The following is a 21664-nucleotide window of genomic DNA, read 5'->3' as shown; positions in this document are numbered from 1 at the left end:
TAACCAGCCCCGGTGAACCAGGGAGCCCCACCCACATGCTGGCCGTCTGCACGTGACCCACGCTCACAGCCATATCTGGAAGGTGCTAGCGATTTCATCACAGGAAAGCTCCCCCACGGGCACATGGCAGGCTGATCTCCCAAAAGAAATCGGGGCTCACAGGATGTGGTCAGGGCCTGAGGGCTAGTCTGTGCCCTTCCCTCCCTTTTCTCCCAGCTGCTCTCTGCTTCCCTCTCCCAGGTTCAAAGAACAAGTTGAGTTCACTTTGGAGAGAAGACTTGGGAGAGGGGCTACTTCCTGAAGACCTGAAGGGGCTGCTATGTGACAATTTCTAGAGTGGTCTTTCGAAAACAAAAGCCCAGTCATGGCACCCTCTCGGCTTAAAACCCTGCAGTGGTTTCCCATTGTCCTTAGGCTTCAATTCAGAGTCGTGATCATGATGGTCAGCCTGTGTGACCCAGCTCCTGCCTGTCTTCCCGCCTCCTCTGTGACCTCTGCCCGCAGCCCTGGCCACGCCCTTTTCTGCCCCAGGGCCTCCCAGCACCCTGTGCTGTCTACCCCGGCCAGTGTCCCCTGCCATAGTTGCATGGTTGAGTTCACCTCACCTTTTAGGCATGTCAGCTAAAATGCCGCTTCTCAGAGAGGTCTCCTAACCACTCTCTAAATAGCCACCCTCAGGACACTGTTCATTGTTCTTCCTGCGATTTCCGTTCATACCACTGTCTCAATCATAACACTGTCTCAGTTTGCAACTGTCGTGTGTGTGTGTGTGTGTGTGTGTTTGTGTGTGTGTGTGGAGGAGTGTTCTATGTCTGGTCTTCCCCCTTTAGGTTGTTGTGCCCACAAGGAGAAACAGAGATTTTTTTTTAACACCACTGTGTGCAGTTTCTTTCACACAGTAGGCACTTAATGTCTAGTGAAGGGATGAAGGGAAATGACTGTAAGCAGCACCTGCCCCGCCCCAGCAGTGCTGTGTTGGTCAATGCAGATGTTCAGGATCTTCTGTTTAACTTGTCCCTGTCTTGGTTTGTTCATTTGATCGGAATGACCCTGCACCTGACCCTGGCTCCATCTGACCTTGACCCCACCCCTTCCCTATACAAAGCTGCAGGTTGCCCCTGGGGTGCTTCCTTGAGTTCTCCTCCCCTCCAACTTGCTCTGGTCCCTTGAATAATGCCCCCCCAAACCAAGCCAGGCAGGCACCCCCTCACTCCCCCAGGGAAGAACACTTTTCCAGCTTTTTCCAGCTCAGGGAGTCTCATCAGTGGTTCCAGGTAGCATTTTGAAGCTACTGCCTTTGCATCTATTATCTTTCCAAGAAAGACTTTTGGCCACTGGCTATATGTCAGAGCCTGCGCTTGAGGGTTGGAGCTATGCTGGATTCAACACAGCCCCCACCCCCCACTCTGCTGCTTACAGATGGTGCGATTGTGGACAAGTCGCTTATCTGAGTCTGTGTCTCCAATGCTGAGTACAGAGCGGCAGTTAATGCCTGCTGACTCTTTCTCATTATTATCATATTGTTGCCTCTCAGATCAAGATGAAGTGGGTACTAGGAAGCGACGGGGCTCCCTCCTTTCACCCAGAATTCCTGGGGCTGCCCTGAATGAGGGGTTGCCTGCGAATGGTAATACAGAGCCACTAACACCTATTTGGACGGCCGGCATGGACACCTCTGTCTGCATGGAGATCATCTTTTTCTTCTCAGCCTAGAGAGAGAGGCTCAGACACCATTTTCTGCTTCAACAGCTCATCTCACCTGGCCCAGGAGGGAAAAAGGACTGCATAGACGTTTTGTTGATTTGTTTTTGGCTGGAAAAACAAATTTCTCCTCGTTTGTCCCTGGTTTGTATCCTTGGGTTTCTGAAATAAGATTTCTGCTGTCACCTGCTTGCCCACGGGCTGCCCTGAAACACCAAGAAAGAGCGCTGGGAACCTGGGAAGGGAACCATGCTTCAGCTGGGGCTGTATTGAGAGGAGCCCACACCCGGCTGAGGATGAGCCTTCTCAGGGCCCTGATCACATGGTGGCCACCAGTAGACCTGTTTCCATGGCAATGTTTGGCTTCCAGCCTGCAACACTGGCTTCCTCCAACCTCCTCCCAGGTAGACACCTGCCTCCATCTTTTGCTTGGGGGAAGCAGCTGGTGGTCCCATCACAGACCATCTGTGCTGGTTCGCCTGCAGGAGTCGGAGGAGACGAGCATACGGGCAGTTCTCCAACACTCACACCAAGAAGATGCCCAGCCCCCTACATCCAGCCACAGCCCCACCCTGTAACTCTCTCCTTGCTAGGTGCCTGCCCTGGGCGGGAGACAGAACAGACGCCAGGGAGCCGAGCTCCTGCAATGGCAGTGCTTCCAACTGGCTCCTGAAAAATAGAAACTCTTGGGTGAAAAATCACCACCAGCCTCATTAGCAATTAAGAAAATGAGAAGAGGGCCCTGGCCAGTTGGCTCAGTGGTAGAGCGTTGGCCTGGCGTGCGGAAGTCCCGGGTTTGATTCCCAGTCAGGGCACACAGGAGAAGCGCCCATCTGCTTCTCCATCCCTCCCCCTCTCCTTCCTCTCTGTCTCTCTCTTCTCCTCCCGCAGCCGAGGCTCCACTGGAGCAAAGATGGCCCGGGCGCTGGGGATGGCTCTGTGGCCTCTGCCTCAGGCGCTAGAATGGCTCTGGTCGCAACAGAGAGACGCTCCGGATGGGCAGAGCATCGCCCCCTGGTAGGTGTGCCGGGTGGATCCCGGTCAGGGTGCATGCAGGAGTCTGACTGCCTCCCCGTTTCCAACTTCAGAAAAATACAAAAAAAAAAAAAAAAAAAAAAAGAAAGAAAGAAAGAAAATGAGAAGAGACTGACTCGAGCCTCAGGTGACGTTGCATATTGTCTGGGGGAGTGGGCGGCTCTCAGGAAGACTCTTGGAAGATGCCAGGGAGTAGTACCAACATGGGGCAGGGAGAGCAGGTACCCAAGAACATGGATTTAGTTTGTGTTATGCACGAGGTCGCAGGCTAAACTCTGTCTGAAAAGTGCATTGTGGTCAGCCTAGATTACAGAACCACAGAATATTAAAACTGAAATCTAGAAGTGACCTTAGTGATCATGTGGTTCAAATTTATTTTACAAATGCGGAAACTGACATCCAGAGACAAGTGACTTGCCCAGGACCAGAAGGCGGCCTGTGACAAAGCCGAGCTGAGTTGCAGGTTCTCAGCTCCTACATACGGTGCTCTAGACTTGGTTTATGTGCAGGAGTGGAGTTTATCTAAGACAATAATTCAGTGCAAAGCCTTGTATAAAGTGATTAATGAACTTTTCTTCCCTCACCCATTTTTATTTTATATAAATCCAGACTCTCAAATATTAGTTTTGGGTTCTGATGAGCTATATGCATAGTTACCTATGAAACATAGTTTATATAATATTTGGCTATGCAGAATAAAACCTAATTCTCCTACATTATTATAAAAATCCTGGTTGTCATTAAAATATAATGGGCATGTAATAGGAAATAAGAAATTATAAGCGCAGACTTGGAAAGCGAAGACATGTCAGGCTTCCTTTATGGATCCTTCATAAGAACCTTTGGTTTTAATTCCATGTGATCTGGCTAATTTACTGCTGGTCTTAAAATTTAGTCCCTGCCCTAGCTTAATGCCAGAGCCTCTTCCTCCAGACACCAGGGCTGTAGCAGCCACTGGCTACAAGTCCGCTGTGGGCTGTAGGTCCACTGTAGAGGACCTAGGTGACAGGCTTCCAGGAGTCCCCTTGTCCCTGCCCACCATCTGGAGTGCGGGGTACCACCAGTTGCCGCCCCGACTTTTCCAGAGGTCCTGTTTTTGGAGATATTAGAGAAAGAGGAGGAGTCTCTGGTTCCCAACTGATTTTTCTTCTCAACAGTGGAGTTCAAGTCCCCAGAGCACTTGCATCTTTCATCCTTATTTGTATGTAGCACCTTTGATTCAGTGCTCAAGCGAGACCATCAAGATGCATGCATGCACACAGAGCAATCTACAACCCAGCAATTCCACACACTCCTGATAGCTCAGCAGAACTTGCATACGTGCCCAAGGAGACATGCACAAGAATGTTCATAGCAGTTCTGTAACAGCAAGAAAAATAAAAAAATTAAATAAAAATTTTAAAAAAAAGGAAAGAAAGGAAAGGAAAGATCTAAATGTATATCAGCAATGGACTGGGATTGTGGTATATCCATACAATGGAATAGCACACTGCAACAAAAATTAAATGAACTGGAGCTATATGTGTCTGCATGGATAGAGCTCAAAATTTTCATGTGGAGCAAGATAGTGTGATAACATTTAAATAAAGTTTTAAAATGCAAAACGTTACTCTGTGGTGCCTAGGGTCTCCGTATAGATGCAGTAAAGGGAGAAAGGAATGCTTGGGGTGAGAAATCTCAAATTCAAGATGGTGGTCTCCTTGGGAAAAGGTCGAGGGAACTGCAACTGTATCTGTCAAGTTTTACAAAACTTGACAGCAGTTCATGACTGTTTATCAAATTATTGTTTCTGCATTTCATATGTCTAAAAGGTTAAGAAGAAAACACCAGGCAGTGAACACAGTTGGAAATTATTTATTTACTTCTGAAAGGTTTTTGCTCCAAAGTGTGACACCAGACATATGATGACCATGTCTCATGCGTCTTTTTGTGCTTCGGTTCATAGATGCAAACAAACACACACTTAGCACTGACAACAGGAAACACAGGAGGCAGAAACAAATCACATGGACGACATCTCTCTTTTCATTGTCCTCACCTCAATTTGGCTTAACCTATAGTCATTTGTGCCCCAGGGCTCCTCACCTCCCAAAGGAATTGCCCTCAAGGAACTGTCCTTCCACCTTGCTCTCTACATGGTGTTGTTGTTTGGTGTGATTTGTCACTCAGTCCACACCAAGAGTCATACCTCAAATTGAAATAGACAGATGCATGCAAGGCCTTGATCAATAGGCACTCAACAAATAGATACTGATTTGATGTGGGAAGTGGAGTCACAAATTAATGAGGATGGACTCCCAAATTCTTAACCACATCATCGTATCAGTGAAAGAACAGGATCACTGTGGGCAACAGTCTGAGATGGTTTCTTACTTTATGTTCACCTCTGCTTCATGCCCATCTTAGAAAACACTCCCTGGCAAAGGACAAGGTGTTTCTTTCAAAAAGATCAGATGGGCTCACACAGACCCAGTGACTAATCTGGTAAGAAATTGCCAATGTATCTGATACAAGATAAGCTGCTTCAAAGATCACTGAAGTTTTTTGATTTGGCGGTCTAATATCTTTGGGTAATGTAAAATTCACCAAGACGAACGCTGGATGAGAAAGCACAGTGATTATATTCTCTTCAATCATTAGTGACATTTACACAGGGAGCTACAAATTGTCATTAGGTGAATGGTCATACTCGATGTCATGGATTTCTAGGCCAACTGCGATTTCTAATGCCTTTACCATAGAGAAATCAGCTAGGACTCTGGTGTTTATGCCAGTTGCAGTGCCCTTTTCTGTCTACTCCCCTACCCACCCTTTCTCCATTAATTCATTCAACAAATATTTTATTGAGGGCCCAGGAGCCAGCTTTACTCTAGGTGCTCGGAACATACCAATGAACACAACAGACAAAAACCTATCTCATTTCAGTTCATGCCTGCTAAGAAGGTGACAGCTGACACCTGAGATGTTTTGTGGTGGCATCTGACTCTTATCAGGGGAAAACTGTAGTCTATAGATTCTGGAAAACTGAACCTCTGAGATTCAAAGGCATCCATCATGATGCCTCATAGTGGAATGACCATGGGTGGAGTTGATATTTCTGGGATCAGGGACCCTATCCAGCCCACCTCAAACACGCTTTGGTGTAAGGCAGGTGCATAGATTTATAAGAAAGTGGAATCATGTTTCCTGATCTTAACCCTAGAATCCAGCCTTTTCTAGATTGAAGCAGCAGATGTCACCGAGGAGACAGTACTGCTCAGCTTACATAAGGGATGTTTGTTCTCCTTCAGCCATGTCAATCAAAAAAGGGAGACCAGGACCAGAGTGACGGTGGGGGAGGCAGGGTTCCAAAACATGATATAGGAAATCACTAATAAATGCTTTGCCTAAATCAAACAAACAAAAAAATCTTGGCAGGAGGTGGCCACCTTAGTGATCAAGATTTCCAATCATTTGAAAGACTTTCTCATTAAGGAGAGATTGGGTATTTTTTTCTATTTATTCAGAGGGTGGGGTAGAAGTTGTTAATGCTTTTCTACTTTCTGTACAGAAGGGAAACATAATAACTAAGGGTGAAAAGGTCCCTGCTCAGATCCTCAGGGAGAGGCCAAGAGTCACTGGACTTGCCACAGGTTGAAGGCGAGCCCTTACCCACCGCATCTAGGAATTCTCTTTTAAATCAGGGCCGGGGTGACATCAGAAGGCCCAGAGTTCGGGTGTCAGTATAAAGGAGTCCAGATACAGAATTCATGGTTCTGGAAATGCCTAGGGATAGTTCTGGCACTTTACAGGCATTGTCAGCTGCCAACTTAAAGCTTACAGATGTCTGTGAAGGCCTCCGAGTTTGCCTTTAGCCAGGGAGCGCCTCCAGCATTTGAGTACTCTCACCTGTCACACACTCACACAGAGAGCTGCTGTGTTATTAGTCCTGCTTATCAGGTGGCCAACCGCAGAGCCCAGGAGTCCTGCTTCACGGGCAAATATTATATCCACTCCGCAAGGCTCATAGTTTCATTAATACTGTGGACAGCTATTTGGAATAATAAGGTAGAAATCTGAATCCTGGTTGCTGGTTATTTACTCGTTTTAGTGACAGGCCCTGAAAACTGAAGTGGGAGGCACACTTGTGAAAATCTTTGTTTCCTAACGTTGTCCTCCTCCACCGCCTCCATGTAGCCAGATGTCACAGACAAATTAATATGTGCCCCAAATGGAATTCTTCCTGGAGCTGCTAGAGGGATGGGCCTGTCTCAGAGGGTCACTTTGGTGATGCTGGCAGATGTGACAACTAGCGTGCAATGACTAACAGGGGGATCCCCCTGAACTTTGTCCAGGAAGGTCCCCCTAATAGAATAGATGCTGATTCTGAGATAAAACAACGAAGTCATTCAATAAAAAGTACAAATTCAATCCAAGAGCAAGATCTAAAAGGCACAAATAAAAATATTAAATACTAAAATAACTAAATTGGAAAAAAAACTAGAGGCTTCCACATTTCACACTGATGGTTGAGCTGTCCAGCATTGGAACTGACTGCCCTCGGGTGCTAGAGCCTCAACCAGGACTGTGGAAACCTGGCTGGAATGTTGTAGAAGGGATTTCTCCAAGTGCAGTGCTCCAACCTCTGCATCCAAACCACTGAGTGCTGGTTAAAGAGGCAGGCTCCTGGGATCTGGCTGGGAGCACCGGTTTGCACCGTCTACAGGTAGGTCTGGGAATCGCTAACGGTTTCTTCACACACTGAGGCCAAGAACTGCTGGGCTCGTGCTGCCTTGGGTTGGGAGCGTGACCTCCTGACGGCTGAGATTTCATCCCACCCGGACAATCCCTGATCCTGGGAGTTGATCCAGGATTCTTTTATTGTCTTCATTTTTGAGACGCTTGTTTTTTTTTTAAAGACCACATATTTTGCATCCATTATTCCCCAAATCCAGCTTTCTCTGCATCTGGACTGACCCCCTTCAAACCTGCACATGGGCTGTATTTGATAAGTGTCCCTTCAATGGCACAGATGAGCAAAATGCATTCCTCAGTGTGACCCAAATGTGCATGCCCCGCCCTGCCCCGCCCTGCCCCGCCCTGCCCCGCCCCGCCCCGCCCTGCCCCGCCCTGCCCCGCCCTGCCCCGCCCTGCCCCGCCCTGCTCATTTTTTAGAGATGAAGTGTGATGAGAGAGAAATAAGGTCCTGGCCTCTGCAAACACGTCTGTCTTCTGGGTGTCAGATGAGGATATGGCACACAAAGAGCAGGTCGCAGAGGGCCGCTGGGACCGAAGGGTCAGGGCTGTGCCCGAGACGGGTGGCGGCCCGGGAAGCTGCCTATGGGTGCAGCTGGTGCCACATGGCAATCTGCCGGCGCGGGTTTTTGAGCATCTCCTCCCAGTGGCTGCGCTCGGAGCCCGAGGCGTGCAAGCCCAGGCTGCAGTGGCCCAGCGGGCAGCTCCGCCCCTCCTGCTCCTGGCCCAGCACCTCCAGCTCCACGCTGGAGGCCCGCAGCAGGTCATCGGGCAGCTCGAACATGATCATCTCATTCCACACGGGGTTGATCTTGTGCTTGGCTCGCTTGGTCTGCTTCTTCTTCAGCTTCTGAGCTTGGTGCTTTAAGGTCACCTTGACAGAGACATCTGGGAAGGGACAGAGGAAAAAGAGAGACAGAGAGAAGGGTTAAGAGTGCGCCTCTGGGGTGTGGGAGGCCTGGGGTCATGCTCTCTTTTAGGGATGGAGAGCAAGGGTCTTTGGCTCCAGGTCTGCACAGAGACCCCTCGCTATGGACCTCCCCCTCTCCACCATGGACCACATATTAACTCCATAATTATTCACTCCCCCCACCCATATGCCAGACACTAGTCTAGACATTGGGATACAGCAAAAGTTCCTGCCTCATAGAATGTACACTCAAGTCTGGAGAACAGCCAATGGCATGCTATATAAGCTGCTCACTGGGCGGCCCATGATTGTGTCACGCTAGAGGACGGCCAGGGAACCACCCTTTGCCGTGAGCCTTTCCAAGTGCCTTTATGTCCTGCCATCAAGCCAGGCCCAGGACAATGGCTCAGACATCCTACAGCTTGATCTTAAATCCAGTCCAGAAAAGCTAAGCTTCCCGTGTCTTCACGCCCTTGTTTTCCCGTCCAAGCCTTTCTGTCTGTTATTAAGAGAGTAGGCCTCTGGCTGGCTGGGTGCATTCTTCTCCTCTCTCCTTCTGTAGATTCACATGAGGACCCCAACTACATGTGGAGGGAGAGGGCAGGCTGCCTGGGCCCTCCATGGGCACTGCACAGATAGAGCCGCCCCCCCCCCCAAGGAAATCCACCCCCCACAGGGAAACAGGTCACCAGACAAGCTTTCCCTTTCAGTACATCACCAGTCTCGGGGCTCAGATTAAGTGTTCATTATGGAGCTTCCCAAAGCTAATGTGAGAATAAGTGTTACTCAGTATTTATTGGTGTGATTATCACCCCCGGGTGGTTAGATTGTTATTTCAGCAGATATTTGGGAGACAAAGCATTATGCTGTGATTGTCCTGATAGCAGCTATAAAAATAAAGAGCAGGAGGCAAAGAATTGTCTGGAGAGAATGAGGGTAAGCATTGAATTCTGACCTTTGGCTCAGGAATCGGTCAACAGGGCCAACTCTTCTGACTTCATTCACCTAAGAGCTTTTGCACAAAGAGTCTGAGCACAGTGGCGATGTTTTATTTGTATCCGGCTATAAATATCCATTTATTTATATCCTACCATGAGCACTTGGCTCCGGGTCCAGGTACCATACGGCTAACCAGTGATGCTTTCCTGATCTGACAAACGAACCCATTTGGCCCCCAGACTTTGCGGCCTGGCCTGAGGAACCCAGAAGGCAATACCGAGGCTTCCAGAATGTTGAAGAGATGTTTATTTGGGTCTATGGGGCCCAGACACCTCAAGCTTTGGGCAGCCTGAGCCCGGGAACCCACACACCTTCTGCCATCACCCACACTCAGCTGGTGGAAGGGTGGCCGATTGGCAAAGGCGGAGGACAGAGGAGAGATCGGGGCGGGTGTGGGGAGCAGAGGGAGGGCTAGCTGGGCCCAGAGAGGGGGGAACCTGGCCTTCTCGACACCTGCCGTGAGGTGGGCCCGGCCAGGTCTGGGTGACAGGGCCTGAGCCAGGTTTCCTCGGAAGCCCAGATACTCCATGCCATGGCTCCAGCCTGACCCTGGGCTTCCTAGGACCCGGGGTAAGACTGGTTCTTCTCATGGGGGATCTCCAAGGTGGGGAGTCCCCGGTAGATAGGAGCTCATACCTTGGCCTCGATGGATGGGACTGGCCAAGGAGTAAATGGCCATGAACTTGAAGTGAGTGTGTCCTTGAAAATTAATTCGTGAGCTTGGGGTGGAGGATGCAGCTGAGGCTCACTCTACAAATGTACTCTTGTCCCAGCTCCCTGCTTACCTGTCCCCACCGTCTTCCAGGTGCCACCTCCTTCGGCACACATTCCCAGAGGCCAGAGGGGCCCTGGCTCTCTGCTGTCACCCCTCACTCACCCTTCCCCAGGAGCAGGAGCCCCTTGGACTGGTTCGAGTGCAGCCTCACTCACCCTTCCCCAGGAGCCCCTTGGACTGGTTCGAGTGCAGCCTCACTCCCCTTCCCCACGAGCCCCTTGGACTGGTTAGAGGAGTGCAGCCTCACTCCCCTTCCCCAGGAGCCCCTTGGACTGGTTAGAGTGCAGCCTCACTCCCCTTCCCCAGGAGCCCCTTGGACTGGTTCGAGTGCAGCCTCACTCCCCTTCCCCAGGAGCCCCTTGGACTGGTTAGAGGAGTGCAGCCTCACTCCCCTTCCCCAGGAGCCCCTTGGACTGGTTAGAGGGGTGCAGCCTCACTCCCCTTCCCCAGGAGCCCCTTGGACTGGTTAGAGGGGTGCAGCCTCACTCCCCTTCCCCAGGAGCCCCTTGGACTGGTTAGAGGGGTGCAGCCTCACTCCCCTTCCCCAGGAGCCCCTTGGACTGGTTAGAGGGGTGCAGCCTCACTCACCCTTCCCCAGGAGCCCCTTGGACTGGTTAGAGGAGTGCAGCCTCACTCCCCTTCCCCAGGAGCCCCTTGGACTGGTTCGAGTCCAACCTCACTCACCCTTCCCCAGGAGCTCCTTGGACTGGTTAGAGGAGTGCAGCCTCACTCCCCTTCCCCAGGAGCCCCTTGGACTGGTTAGAGGAGTGCAGCCTCACTCCCCTTCCCCAGGAGCCCCTTGGACTGGTTAGAGGGGTGCAGCCTCACTCACCCTTCCCCAGGAGCTCCTTGGACTGGTTAGAGGAGTGCAGCCTCACTCCCCTTCCCCAGGAGCCCCTTGGACTGGTTAGAGGAGTGCAGCCTCACTCCCCTTCCCCAGGAGCCCCTTGGACTGGTTAGAGGAGTGCAGCCTCACTCACCCTTCCCCAGGAGCCCCTTGGACTGGTTCGAGTGCAGCCTCACTCACCCTTCCCCAGGAGCCCCTTGGACTGGTTTGAGTCCAACCTCACTCACCCTTCCCCAGGAGCTCCTTGGACTGGTTAGAGTGCAGGTTCTTGGCCTTAATAAGCACCACCAGGAGGCGGTTGGCAGCCGGGAGGTAGCTGATGGAGAGGAGGACCTCTCCAGTTCCCGCAGAAGGCTCCTGAAACAGAAGGGAAAGGTAAGAGACGGCTTCCTTTGAGGGTGGCTTCTGCCCCATCGGCTAAAGCGGAGGCCAGGGTCACCCTGCTTGGACCCAGCAGGCATCCTAGAGACCGCTGACCCACAGTGCTGCTTTCTCCACCCTTGCAGCAGGGAGGAGGGCACAAAAGCATTATATGTGGCATCTGTTGTCGCGAGAGTTTGTTTCTTTTGCCACAAAATGTGATTTTCCAAATACTTTATATTCAAACCCAACATATAAAACAGATCAGAGAGACGCCACTCAGGTTGTGGCAGGGGCAGAGGTCCAGGACTCCCTCCTGCCCTTCGCTCCCCTCGCCCCAAGCTCCTGCCGACTCTTACAGAATGCTAGCGTTCTAGGGAACCCAGCTGGGGAACCACCGCATTGACCCATCCGGTTCCCGGAGCAGTGGGGAGCTGTGATTTATTACTCTGTTTGAAAAGATAATTCCTTCCAACCCCTACAGTGCTGAGAGAGTCAATAATGTCATGTACGAATGCTGAGCAGGGCCTTGCTTAGTCAATGGAATGTCCAACTATGTCAACAAAAAGCCAGGCACACAGTGTGAGGTAATAGAGCAGAGACTGTGGGCAGAAACTGTGTTCTGCGGAAGTGTGGGGGGGCCTCCGAGCGCCGTCCAACAAAAGAATCCCCACCTGCACCTTTACAGAGTGTCTCCAGGGAAATCCCTACAAGGAGTTGTTGGGAATTTCAACAAATCCACTGAGGGACAAAAATGACCCGAAGAGCCGCCACAGGAGGCAGACGTCTGGCACAGGACCAAGGGAGTGCTGGGAGAATAGGCTCTAGAACCAGACTCTCTGGGTCTGAGTTCCAATCCTACCAGTTATCAGCCACGTGACCTCGGGCAAGTTATTGAACTTTCTCAACCTTCTATTTCCTCACCTGTAAAACAGGAATAATGATGTCAACCAATGGGGTTATTAAAGTTGAATGAGTTAATATTTAATGGCTTAGAACAGTGCCTGTCACACTGTGGAACTGCTTGCTTTGTGACCATGGGTTATTAAGGAAGGACAATCACTCCTTCTTGAGATGAAGTGGAAACATTGTTTCTGGATGAATGGGGGCCAGTTGGGGCTTGAGCGTGAGGCTGGATGGAGGGAACAGCTGGTGGGCCCTCTGCCTGAGTCACACCTTTCGTCCAGGAGGAAGCGTCCTTCAATGTGACTGCAATGATTCAACTAGCTGTAGGTGACTAGTCATAGGATGAAATGATCTGGGAGCTTCCAGGTATAATTACAGACCTATCACACCAGGCCGTAAGCTCCACAGAGCCATCCCCAGCACCCGGCACGCACAGTAAATATTTGTGAGAAAGAAGGGTGAGACCTCCCATTTAATCTTGGCAACAACCCTAAGGACAATACTGATTTTATTACCATTTTAAGCGTAAGACATGCTCAGAAAGGGCACATCATGGCTTGAGGTCATGTAGCCAGCAAGCGGCAACACGGAGCCTTGAACAGAGGTCTGGTCGAACAGCAAAGCCCAAGTTGCAGGCCCGTTGCTCTCCAGTGTCTTTGGAGTCTGCTCAGACTCACTCCACAGCGAAGGAACCGATGCCCAGGGATTTGTCCGGGCACCCACAGGGGTGGCAGCAGACCCGGATGGGCACCAGCCTCCAGATTCAAGGGCACTTATTGGAGGTCTATGGTTGGCCTGGGCTGTAGCCACAGAGAGACCAGACTTGAGCACCCCACTGCCCCCTAGACCAGTGAAAGGAGCCTGGACCAGTCAGCCCGTTAAGGGCTCGTCACCTTCGTGTAGGCGGTGCCGAGAGTCCAGACAAGCCCAGCTGGCTGCACCAGAGCCGGAGGGTTCACAGCACCTGCCCTCTGCTCCTTTAAGTGCCTGCCGACCAAAATGCAGGCACACCATGGGAGATATCGCAAGCTCGGTTCCAGATCACTGCAGGGAAGTGAGTATTGCAATAAAGCGAGTCGTAATCTTTTTGCAGGTGGAAGGTCTTGCCTTCAATTCGTTAAACATGCAACATCTGCGGAGTACAATCAAACGAGGCATGCCTATAACCTTCTTTCTTTCTCCACCCTCTCCCTGATTTGTCCTGTCATCCCTCCCCCCATTCTTTCTCTTGAGCTTTCAATGAATCATTCAAGCTGCCCTTGGAGTGGGTCGCTGTACCGTGCCTGGTGACGCACATGCCACTTTTGGCTGAGTGTCTTCCGGTGAGAAGTGGGGCACCGCTGGCACCTTGGTTAACCCATTCTGGGCTGCAGGGACTGAAGGCTCCTGTTCATTTGGGCCCGAACCCTCCAGCTGGGACCAGGACTCTCTCCTGCCACATACATTGAGATCTACCTCCTACCTCCGACTCCAGGCTGCCCTCTGAGATAGCTCACATTTGTGGGAAACAGGCCAGCGGTCCAAGCGGATGTGAGAGTATATTTGTGCGATGGCAACAGTTACGTGTGTGATAATTACTAAGGTGGGTGAGCCACACAGGCAAGGCTTTGCCTTAACTGTTGCTCTGTCCCCAGCTCCTGGCATGGTGCCTGGCACATGGTAGACACCTGGCAAGGTATTTGTGGAATGAATAAATGATTTTCACTCCTGTAGGGGGAAAGATAGACGTGGGTTTAGGAACTGAGACGTCTGCCTATAGAGGCTGGCATTCAGCCCTGGGGTGCCCCCAAAGTCCCCAGAGCCCTAGGGGAGCCCCTCCATCTCTGGAGAAAGCTGGGTTACCGTATGAATAAACCCGAGTGCTAGTTCTCCTTCCCAGGGCCCCCACTGACGATTCCACACGAATCCCACACCACACACTAACTAGAGAATGTGCTTTGGAACAGCCTCGTTCCGGTTGAGAGTGGTTGTCAATGTTTATCAATTTTCTGAGCCTTGGAAAATAAAGAAAAAGAAGGCAAGAAAGGATTGGAGTAAAAAGGGGAGGAGGTGGGGAGTGAAAGTGTTCTACCCCCTCCTGCAGCGTCCAGCCGGAAAAGCGCCTGCTGATGGCGCCTCACAGTCAGGCACTCACATGGCTGGTGGCGAGGAGACAGCACGGATTTACAGCCAGACCAGCCTGGCCTGAGGGCAGAGCTTGCCGTGTCCCAGGTGGGCGACCCTGCACGGGCGACTGTACTGGTCTAAGCCTCACTCCCTTTGTCCACACCACCTGGTGCACATCTACATCGTGGTGCCTCGCACATAGTACGTAGGTGCGTAGGAATAAGACATGAATTTAAATGAGGATAATACTGCTAGCTCCAGAGCCAATGTACTCATGTGATGGCAGGGGAGGTCTTTGCGTGGCAAGCCAGAAGCAAACTAGACAGCAGGAATCCCAATCCCGGGCTATGGGTCTGCTCCAGCCCTCCACCCTGTTCAAGACTGCAGCCTTCCTTATGCATGCACACACATGTGCCTGTGCCTGTGCATGCACACACACACACACACACACACACACACACACACACACATCTCTGAGCAGGGAAGTTCTCTAAAGCCTGTCCGTGAGTGTTGGCCCTGTCCCGCCGTCCCATGCTCTGCTAACACACTGGACCTTTCCCAGAGAGAGGTAACCCTACCTTAGCTGACGTCTTCAGCTCCCCCCATTGGGCAGCCCCCAGAGGCACAGACACCCCATCCAGGCCCAGGCAAAGCTCCCCAGCCACACTGTGGCGGGAGAAGCGGTCACAGGTCCTCAGGGTCAGTGTCAGGGTGGCTGTGGGGAGCTCCTCCTCCGCCAGGGGGAGCACCAGGCCTTCCTCCCAGGCGGTGTGCAGCTCCCGCTTCTTCAGGGCCGTCTGGGCCTCCACCGAGCCTGTCCTGTTGGCCACGCTGCCTTGGACATAGCAGTCACAGCCTCCGTCGTAGTCACTGGTCACAGCTGCAGCCAAGGACAAAACGACACAGACAGGGAACTTCTTGAGAACCCAGGGAGAGGACAAACATGGCCCCGCTTTGAGCTGCAGCACCTGGCGTAAGGGTCATGACCTTGGGCGAGTGGAAAAACTCCAGAGCTGACCGTGGGTTTAGTAAGTGAGACGTCTGCCTATACAGGCTGGCATTCAGCCCTGTTGGGGGGTGCCACCCCAACAGAAGCACCTTGGCTTTGCAGAATCACCGTTCGGAAAGACATTGAGAGATGACTCTCTTATTGGAGGGGCCGATCTCAGCACATGCTGGTCCTCCTTGGAGAACAGGGACAAGACTTGGTGTGTCCCAGAGCCCTTCCCACCTCATGACTCACAGATTTCCCCAAGGTGTCAGAGCCCAGAAACTGCTGATGACTTTTATTAGTGTTGCTGCTGACATGGTAATTTAGATATTTAGCACACAACCACGATGTGACTCCCTGGGCCACTGCCTCATGGAGGTCATCTCGTATCCTGAACCTTGGTGTTCTCAGTGCTCCGCGATGCTGAAATGTGCACCTGTGGTGGTTTGACAACTGGTTCCTGAATGACAATGTGAGATGGTGTCGCTGGTGTTCCCCAGGAGGAGGCCTGAGGCCATGTGTCCTGATAGAAAGGACCCTCCACGGAGCTTCAAGGGAGTTAAGCAGAGTCCTGGCTCTGGCACCAATTGGTTGGAGTGACCTTAGACAAGTCACCTGGTGTTGCCAGAGCTCAATTTCCTAATTTGCAAAATGGGACCATGGTGAAGACCAAATGTAATAAAGTATATAAAAATCCTTTAAAAAAAAGTCTTTAAAAGTAAAAAGAAAAGACGCTCCCTCAAAAAAATTAAATAAAATACAAAAGTCCAGTTTATCCTACCCAGACTTTCCAGCTTCCAGGAGCCATGGCCGAGCCCATGACTGGCCCTGGTTCCTTTGCAAAGTCTTAGCTTTGTTGGCTGATGGTACCATGAATTGTCAGAGACAGCGAGACCAGGGGTAGTCTGACCCCCGCGGAAAGACTACCTGGTTCCAGGAATGCTGACCATTCAGAAACCCCTCTGGCCCGACACAGAGCCCTGTCCAGTGTCAGCGGCCACTGCGGTAGAGGTGACTGCCTAGTTACCAACACCTCATTTCCTCTTTTCTGCGGGGGGCGCTTGCTGGGCCGCATTTCCCGGCCTCATTTGCAGCCAGTGGCCATGTGACTGAATTCCAGACCACGGGATGTGATGTATACCATGTGTAAGTTGTTTATAAGGAGCAGTTGTGCCTCCTTCTCCCTGTTTGGTCCCTCCTCCACATGCAGGCTATAGATGACAAGGAAGTCTCAGAGGATTATGGAGCCACAGATGGAAGGAGCCTAGTCCCTGGATCATCATTTGGAGGAAAGATGTCTGCCCACCAGGAATCTCCACTTTGGACTGTGACATGAGAGAGAGAAGAAAACCCTGCATGTCCGATCATCACCGTGTCAGGGTCTGTTTGTTACGGAGTGCTAATCTAGCACCCATCTGCCAGCTGTGATACTCCCCTCCCAGGGCACAGCTCTTCCAGGGGACACAGACACATAGAAGTCCCTGGAAGTCACCTGAGAGCATACCTTCCAAGCGAGTCACAAACAGTTCTGCCTTCCGCTGGTCATACTCCAGGCAGTAGTGGAGCTTGGGGGCTTGGTTCCAGCTGGCAGCCTTCTCCGGGTTCCAGGTCTCCATGACACAGACATCCTCCACCACACCTGTTAAGAAGGTAAGGCTGTCACTGCCACCCACTCTGGGGTCCCGTTTTGCAGATCACACCTTTCCCAACTCTGCCATCTATGCCAAAACCCAAACCCAAAGCTTCCTAGGCAGGTGCAAAACCATGGTGGCAACACCTGCGGTCCTGGGCCTTACCTTTTAAGAGACCATCACTGCCCAGGGATCAAAACATGGGCTTTGATGTCAGATATGAGCTGTAACCTAATAGTTGTGTGACCTTGAACAATTTACTCTATTTCTTTGAACCTCAGTTTCCTCATCCGTACAATGGGAATGACCACAGTTCCTTCTTTCTAGAATTACTGTGAGCATTAAATAAGAGTGGGAAAAGTACTTAACCCGAGGCCTGGCCCACAGTGAACTTGCAGTAAGAAAGACTGTTCTAACCTGTGTGGTCTGGTCATCATGTTTCAGATAAACCATCCCCAACCCATCTCCAGCTCCCCCCCCCCCCAGAGCCCAGTCCCTGCTCCCCGGCAGTTCAGAGCTAGAGACAAATGTCAAAGAATGAGGCAGAGAAGATGCTGGGGACAAGGTCAGGGATAGCGGATTTTATTTTTGTGCATGTTCAATAAATACCTGCTGAATGAATGAATGAATGACCTTATCTTTAATTCAGAGGCTCCTAAAATCAGAAATACTTCTCATTCAGCCCCTCACTTGAACAGATGCCAAACATCTGGAAGACTTTCATTGTCCAAATATAATTCAAGAATTAAAGAAGCTAGCAGCTGCAGCAGACTCCACTTAAAGTAAATTGGAATTTAAAATTTTTTGATTTTCAGAACTAAATTAGAGGGCAGAAATATAAAGGAGCATTTCATTTCCACAATGGTTCATTATTGGGTTCTTGCAAGTAGTGAAAAATGTCCTCGATGCACCTAAACAAGGGACAGATTGCTGGGATGTGAGCAATGTGTAAAAAGAGAAGCACATGCACACAGGACCCGTGTGGCTTCCAAGGTCACCACAGGGACATCCGCAGCAAGGTCAGTGTCAGAAGGGACTGTTGGGCAACCAGAGCTCTTAGCCCTTAGGCCGCCTCAGCCTTCAAAATCAAACCAGGCCAAAGATGGCACCACGAATTGGGACTCCAAACTGCATACCTCAAACCAATGCAAAATAACTTTTTTTTTGCGCGCGCGCATTTTTCTGAAGCTGGAAACAGAGAGAGACAGTCAGACAGACTCCCGCATGCGCCCGACCGGGATCCACCTGGCACGCCCACCAGGGGGCGACGCTCTGCCCACCAGGGGGCGATGCTCTGCCCCTCCGGGGCGTCGCTCTGTTGCGACCAGAGCCACTCTAGTGCCTGGGGCAGAGGCCAAGGAGCCATCCCCAGCGCCCGGGCCATCTTTGCTCCAATGGAGCCTCGCTGCGGGAGGGGAAGAGAGAGACAGAGGAAGGAGAGGGGGAGGGGTGGAGAAGCAGATGGGTGCCTCTTCTGTGTGCCCTGGCCGGGAATTGAAGCCGGGACTTCTGCACACCAGGCCGACGCTCTACCACTGAGCCAGCCGGCCAGGGCCGCAAAATAATTTTTTTAAAAAAGGAACTTTGAGCTCTTCAAGAAGCTGCTGAGGACTGTTGCTTGTGGGAGCAGACCAAGTTCAACACGTCACAGGCACAGTGTGTGATGGATCAGGCATCATGTCCTGTGCTCCCTGACTTCTAGGTCAATGCTTGGTGAACCAACCAACTCTTGATAGACTTCTGTGGAATCACAACTTGGTTTTTGCCTTGTGGGATGACGAAAGGAATGAGGAAACGCAGGAAGGAGAAGACGAACTAATGTGTTCTGAATTCTTCAGAGTTCCAGACTCTGGCTCGCTCTCCTAGGTGGACAGTGTCCAGCCCTGGCTTCATCTAAGCTTTGAGACACCTGGGGCTCCCAAGAAAAGGGGGCCCTTCCTGATTATGATCATAATTAGCATCCCCAAGGGTCCTCAAGCAAACTGCTTCCCCCCCTAACCTTAAGCTCTCAAGTCTTCAGAATGTGTATTTTAAATCTATTTAAAATGTGAGCTGGCAAAACTGGAGGCTAAAGGCCAACCAGGATTCACTCATGCCATAGGCACTGTGTGAATTTGTTCTTGAAGAGATGCCAAGTTAATCACCGTGGCGCTGAGCCAGGTTGGAGGGGCCCTTGTTTACTGGCCGGAGTCGGGTACAGTTGAACCCAGGCCAGGACATGTGTCAGGAGTGGCGTCAGTGTCAAAGCCGGTTATGCTGTTTCTGCTTCCGCTATCCCCGCCTCCAGCCACACAGAACAAAATCCCAAACCACACAGTCCATTCTTCCAACTGTAGTTCTACCTCCTTGCAGAAGCCTGCATGCTCCTTTGGGTTATGGTCTCCGCATCACATATCTGCCCCAGTGCCCAGCACAGCACTGCCCACCTAAAGGAGCTGCATTCTTACTGCTGATGCAGATGAGAGCAGAAACAATAATAGTAGCTGTGTATTTTGATGACCTCCTACAATGCCTGGTCCTGAGCTAAGCACTTTACATGCATTATTTTATTTACATTTTACAACAACTTTACCAAGCAGGTAATAGTATGCGCCCATTTTATAGATGAGAAAACTGAGGCCCAAAGAAGCTAGCAACACGACCAAGGCCACACAACAAGTATATAAAAGGGCAGAGAATTTAACCCGACTCTGAACCCATAGTTTGAACCATGACTCTTTATCCCCACTCAATCGTTGTACACGTGACTTGAAAGGGACTCTGATTCTTAGTGAAAATCTAGGGGCCTCGGGGAGAAGCAATGTGGCAATATGTTAGCAAGAATACAGGACTGTAATCCTGAGGTCCTGTGCCCACCTGCTTGCCCAGTGTCAAATGCCACAGACACTGGGGCTGGCCATGTCCAGAATCTACAGACACCAATAAACTTCCTGAGTGTTGTTCACGGAAGAGTGAGGGGAAGGAGACCCCTACCATTCTGAGGAAGGATGAACAGTTCCTCTGTGACCTGCCTCTTGAGGCGGCTGTCATTCGGGGCCTGGGGGCTGGCCGATGCAGCGGGCTCCTCTGTGGTCTTCAGCGTGTAGTCTGTATAGTTGATGACCTCCGGGGCTGTCACAGCTGGCCTGGGTCCATAGATGTCTGGGAACTTGAGGAGGGCTCGGGGCTGGACGGGCTCCGTGGATTTTTTAACGTTGAACTGCAAATCAAGCACTGTGGTTAGTCTTTCAGTCTTCCAGAGGACCTCCTGTCACCCCCAACCCCACCCCCACAGAAGGGCATCATGATGACCCGACCTTTCACGGCAGACAGAGGGAGGGCTGGAGTTCCCCTCTGCTCTGAGGAGCATGACCTGGAAAGGCAAAATGTCATCCCCACATCCACTACTGGACAGGAAGCATGTGGCCCCATCCTGTGACTGAGTCAGTCTTGGGACACAGCTGAAGGTGTAGTCAGCAGGGTGAGAGACAGAAAGAAAATGTGTCACTGATGACGGTGTCATTAAAGCCACTGAATCAACCCAGCCCCAAATCTGTCCAACCTCTGCTCTTAAAGTTACATGAGTCATATTATTCTTACTGTTTAAGCTGGTTTGAATTGGAGTTTCTTTGTGACTTGCAGCCAAGAGTTCCCCAAATGAATGCACTGCATTTTTAACAGGCATCAGAGGAGAGCAGGACCCTGATGTAGGGAAATTCTGCCTAGAGTCAGATACCAAGCCCCAGCCCGTCTCCCCTCGGCATCCAGCCAAGGCCTCCGCACTTGCTGGTCATCCTTGCCCGGTGTTGTAAGATCCTAGGAGCAGTAACTGCCCTCAGTGGAGGGTGATTTATAGCCCTTGTCCGGGCTGTGAGCAGACTGATGACTGCTACATGAGCCTCTTCAGGTACCGAAAGCAGCCACTGATTACTGATCTTGTTCTCTGTTCAATTTTATTCATTGAGTTTCAAAACCCTTGTTCTACCACATCATTCAAATGCATCTGTGTTTCCATGTAAACAGCTTAAACTTCACTGCCCAAGAAGCAGAGAGGAGGTTTGGGAGTTGGGGGGTCGGGGGGGGGGAAGCTTGGGAAAGGATTATAGGTGAAGAACAAGAACTCCTGGGAGGGAGGAGGCGGGCAGGGCGGCAGACCCCTGCAGAAAGACCCGTGCTCACGCCTAACAGGGATATAGCGTGGCAGGACTTGCAAGGGGGGATTCTCTCTCTAAATGTTCCATGAACCCGGGGAAGAGAGCTTGGAAACAGACACAGGATGGGTCAGGGCAGGTTTCCAGACATTCGACAATTAGGGATGGCCAGCTGTATCTAGCACTGCAGGCACGGGGACAGGAGAAGCACCTGTGGGGGGTGCATCGGACCCTCCGATGTGTCTCCATGGGTCCGCCTGCCTCACGGGTCTCTGGGGCCTTGGAACACTTCTTCTCCCCCACCACGTCCTGTTCTGCATGGACTTCCACCAGCTTCAAGAGGGCACAGCCTCACTGCCACACCCCATGCTCCTACCCTGGGGCTTCTCAGCGGCTGCTGAGGAGTGAGACCCGCGGAGACACTGAGGCAACCCAGGGGTATTACGAGTTAAAACTCCATTGGGGCGGGGGTGGGGGGACTTGACCATTTCAAGCTGAAAGACAAACACTGCCCTCTTTCCCCTTCCTCCTCACTAGTC

The 21664-nt window shown here is 51.3% G+C and overlaps 1 protein-coding gene across 2 annotated transcripts in view; it reads right to left on the bottom strand.

The window, feature by feature from the left end:
• Window positions 1-7856: 7856 nt before the first annotated feature.
• The window catches only part of SYT13 (synaptotagmin 13), a 35827-nt gene continuing 22019 nt past the window's right edge, over window positions 7857-21664 (bottom strand). Inside the window, exons 1-6 of one of the 2 annotated variants that reach the window (XM_066360523.1) lie at window positions 20292-20412; window positions 19969-20194; window positions 16869-17003; window positions 14952-15253; window positions 11229-11358; window positions 7857-8358 (exon numbers count right to left, since the gene is read on the bottom strand). In XM_066360523.1, coding sequence (XP_066216620.1) covers window positions 8054-8358; window positions 11229-11358; window positions 14952-15253; window positions 16869-16980 — 849 coding nt within the window. In that variant the 5' untranslated portion in view covers window positions 16981-17003; window positions 19969-20194; window positions 20292-20412 and the 3' untranslated portion in view covers window positions 7857-8053. Of the gene's footprint in view, window positions 8359-11228; window positions 11359-14951; window positions 15254-16868; window positions 17004-19968; window positions 20195-20291; window positions 20413-21664 lie in introns of those variants that run through there. The other variant, XM_066360522.1, reaches the window with a different exon arrangement.

This window comes from Saccopteryx leptura, chromosome 1 (genome assembly GCF_036850995.1).
Source record: "Saccopteryx leptura isolate mSacLep1 chromosome 1, mSacLep1_pri_phased_curated, whole genome shotgun sequence".
Lineage (NCBI taxonomy): Eukaryota > Metazoa > Chordata > Mammalia > Chiroptera > Emballonuridae > Saccopteryx > Saccopteryx leptura.
The sequence above is the reverse complement of the archived record's forward strand: the minus strand, read 5'-3'. Positions and strand labels throughout refer to the sequence as shown.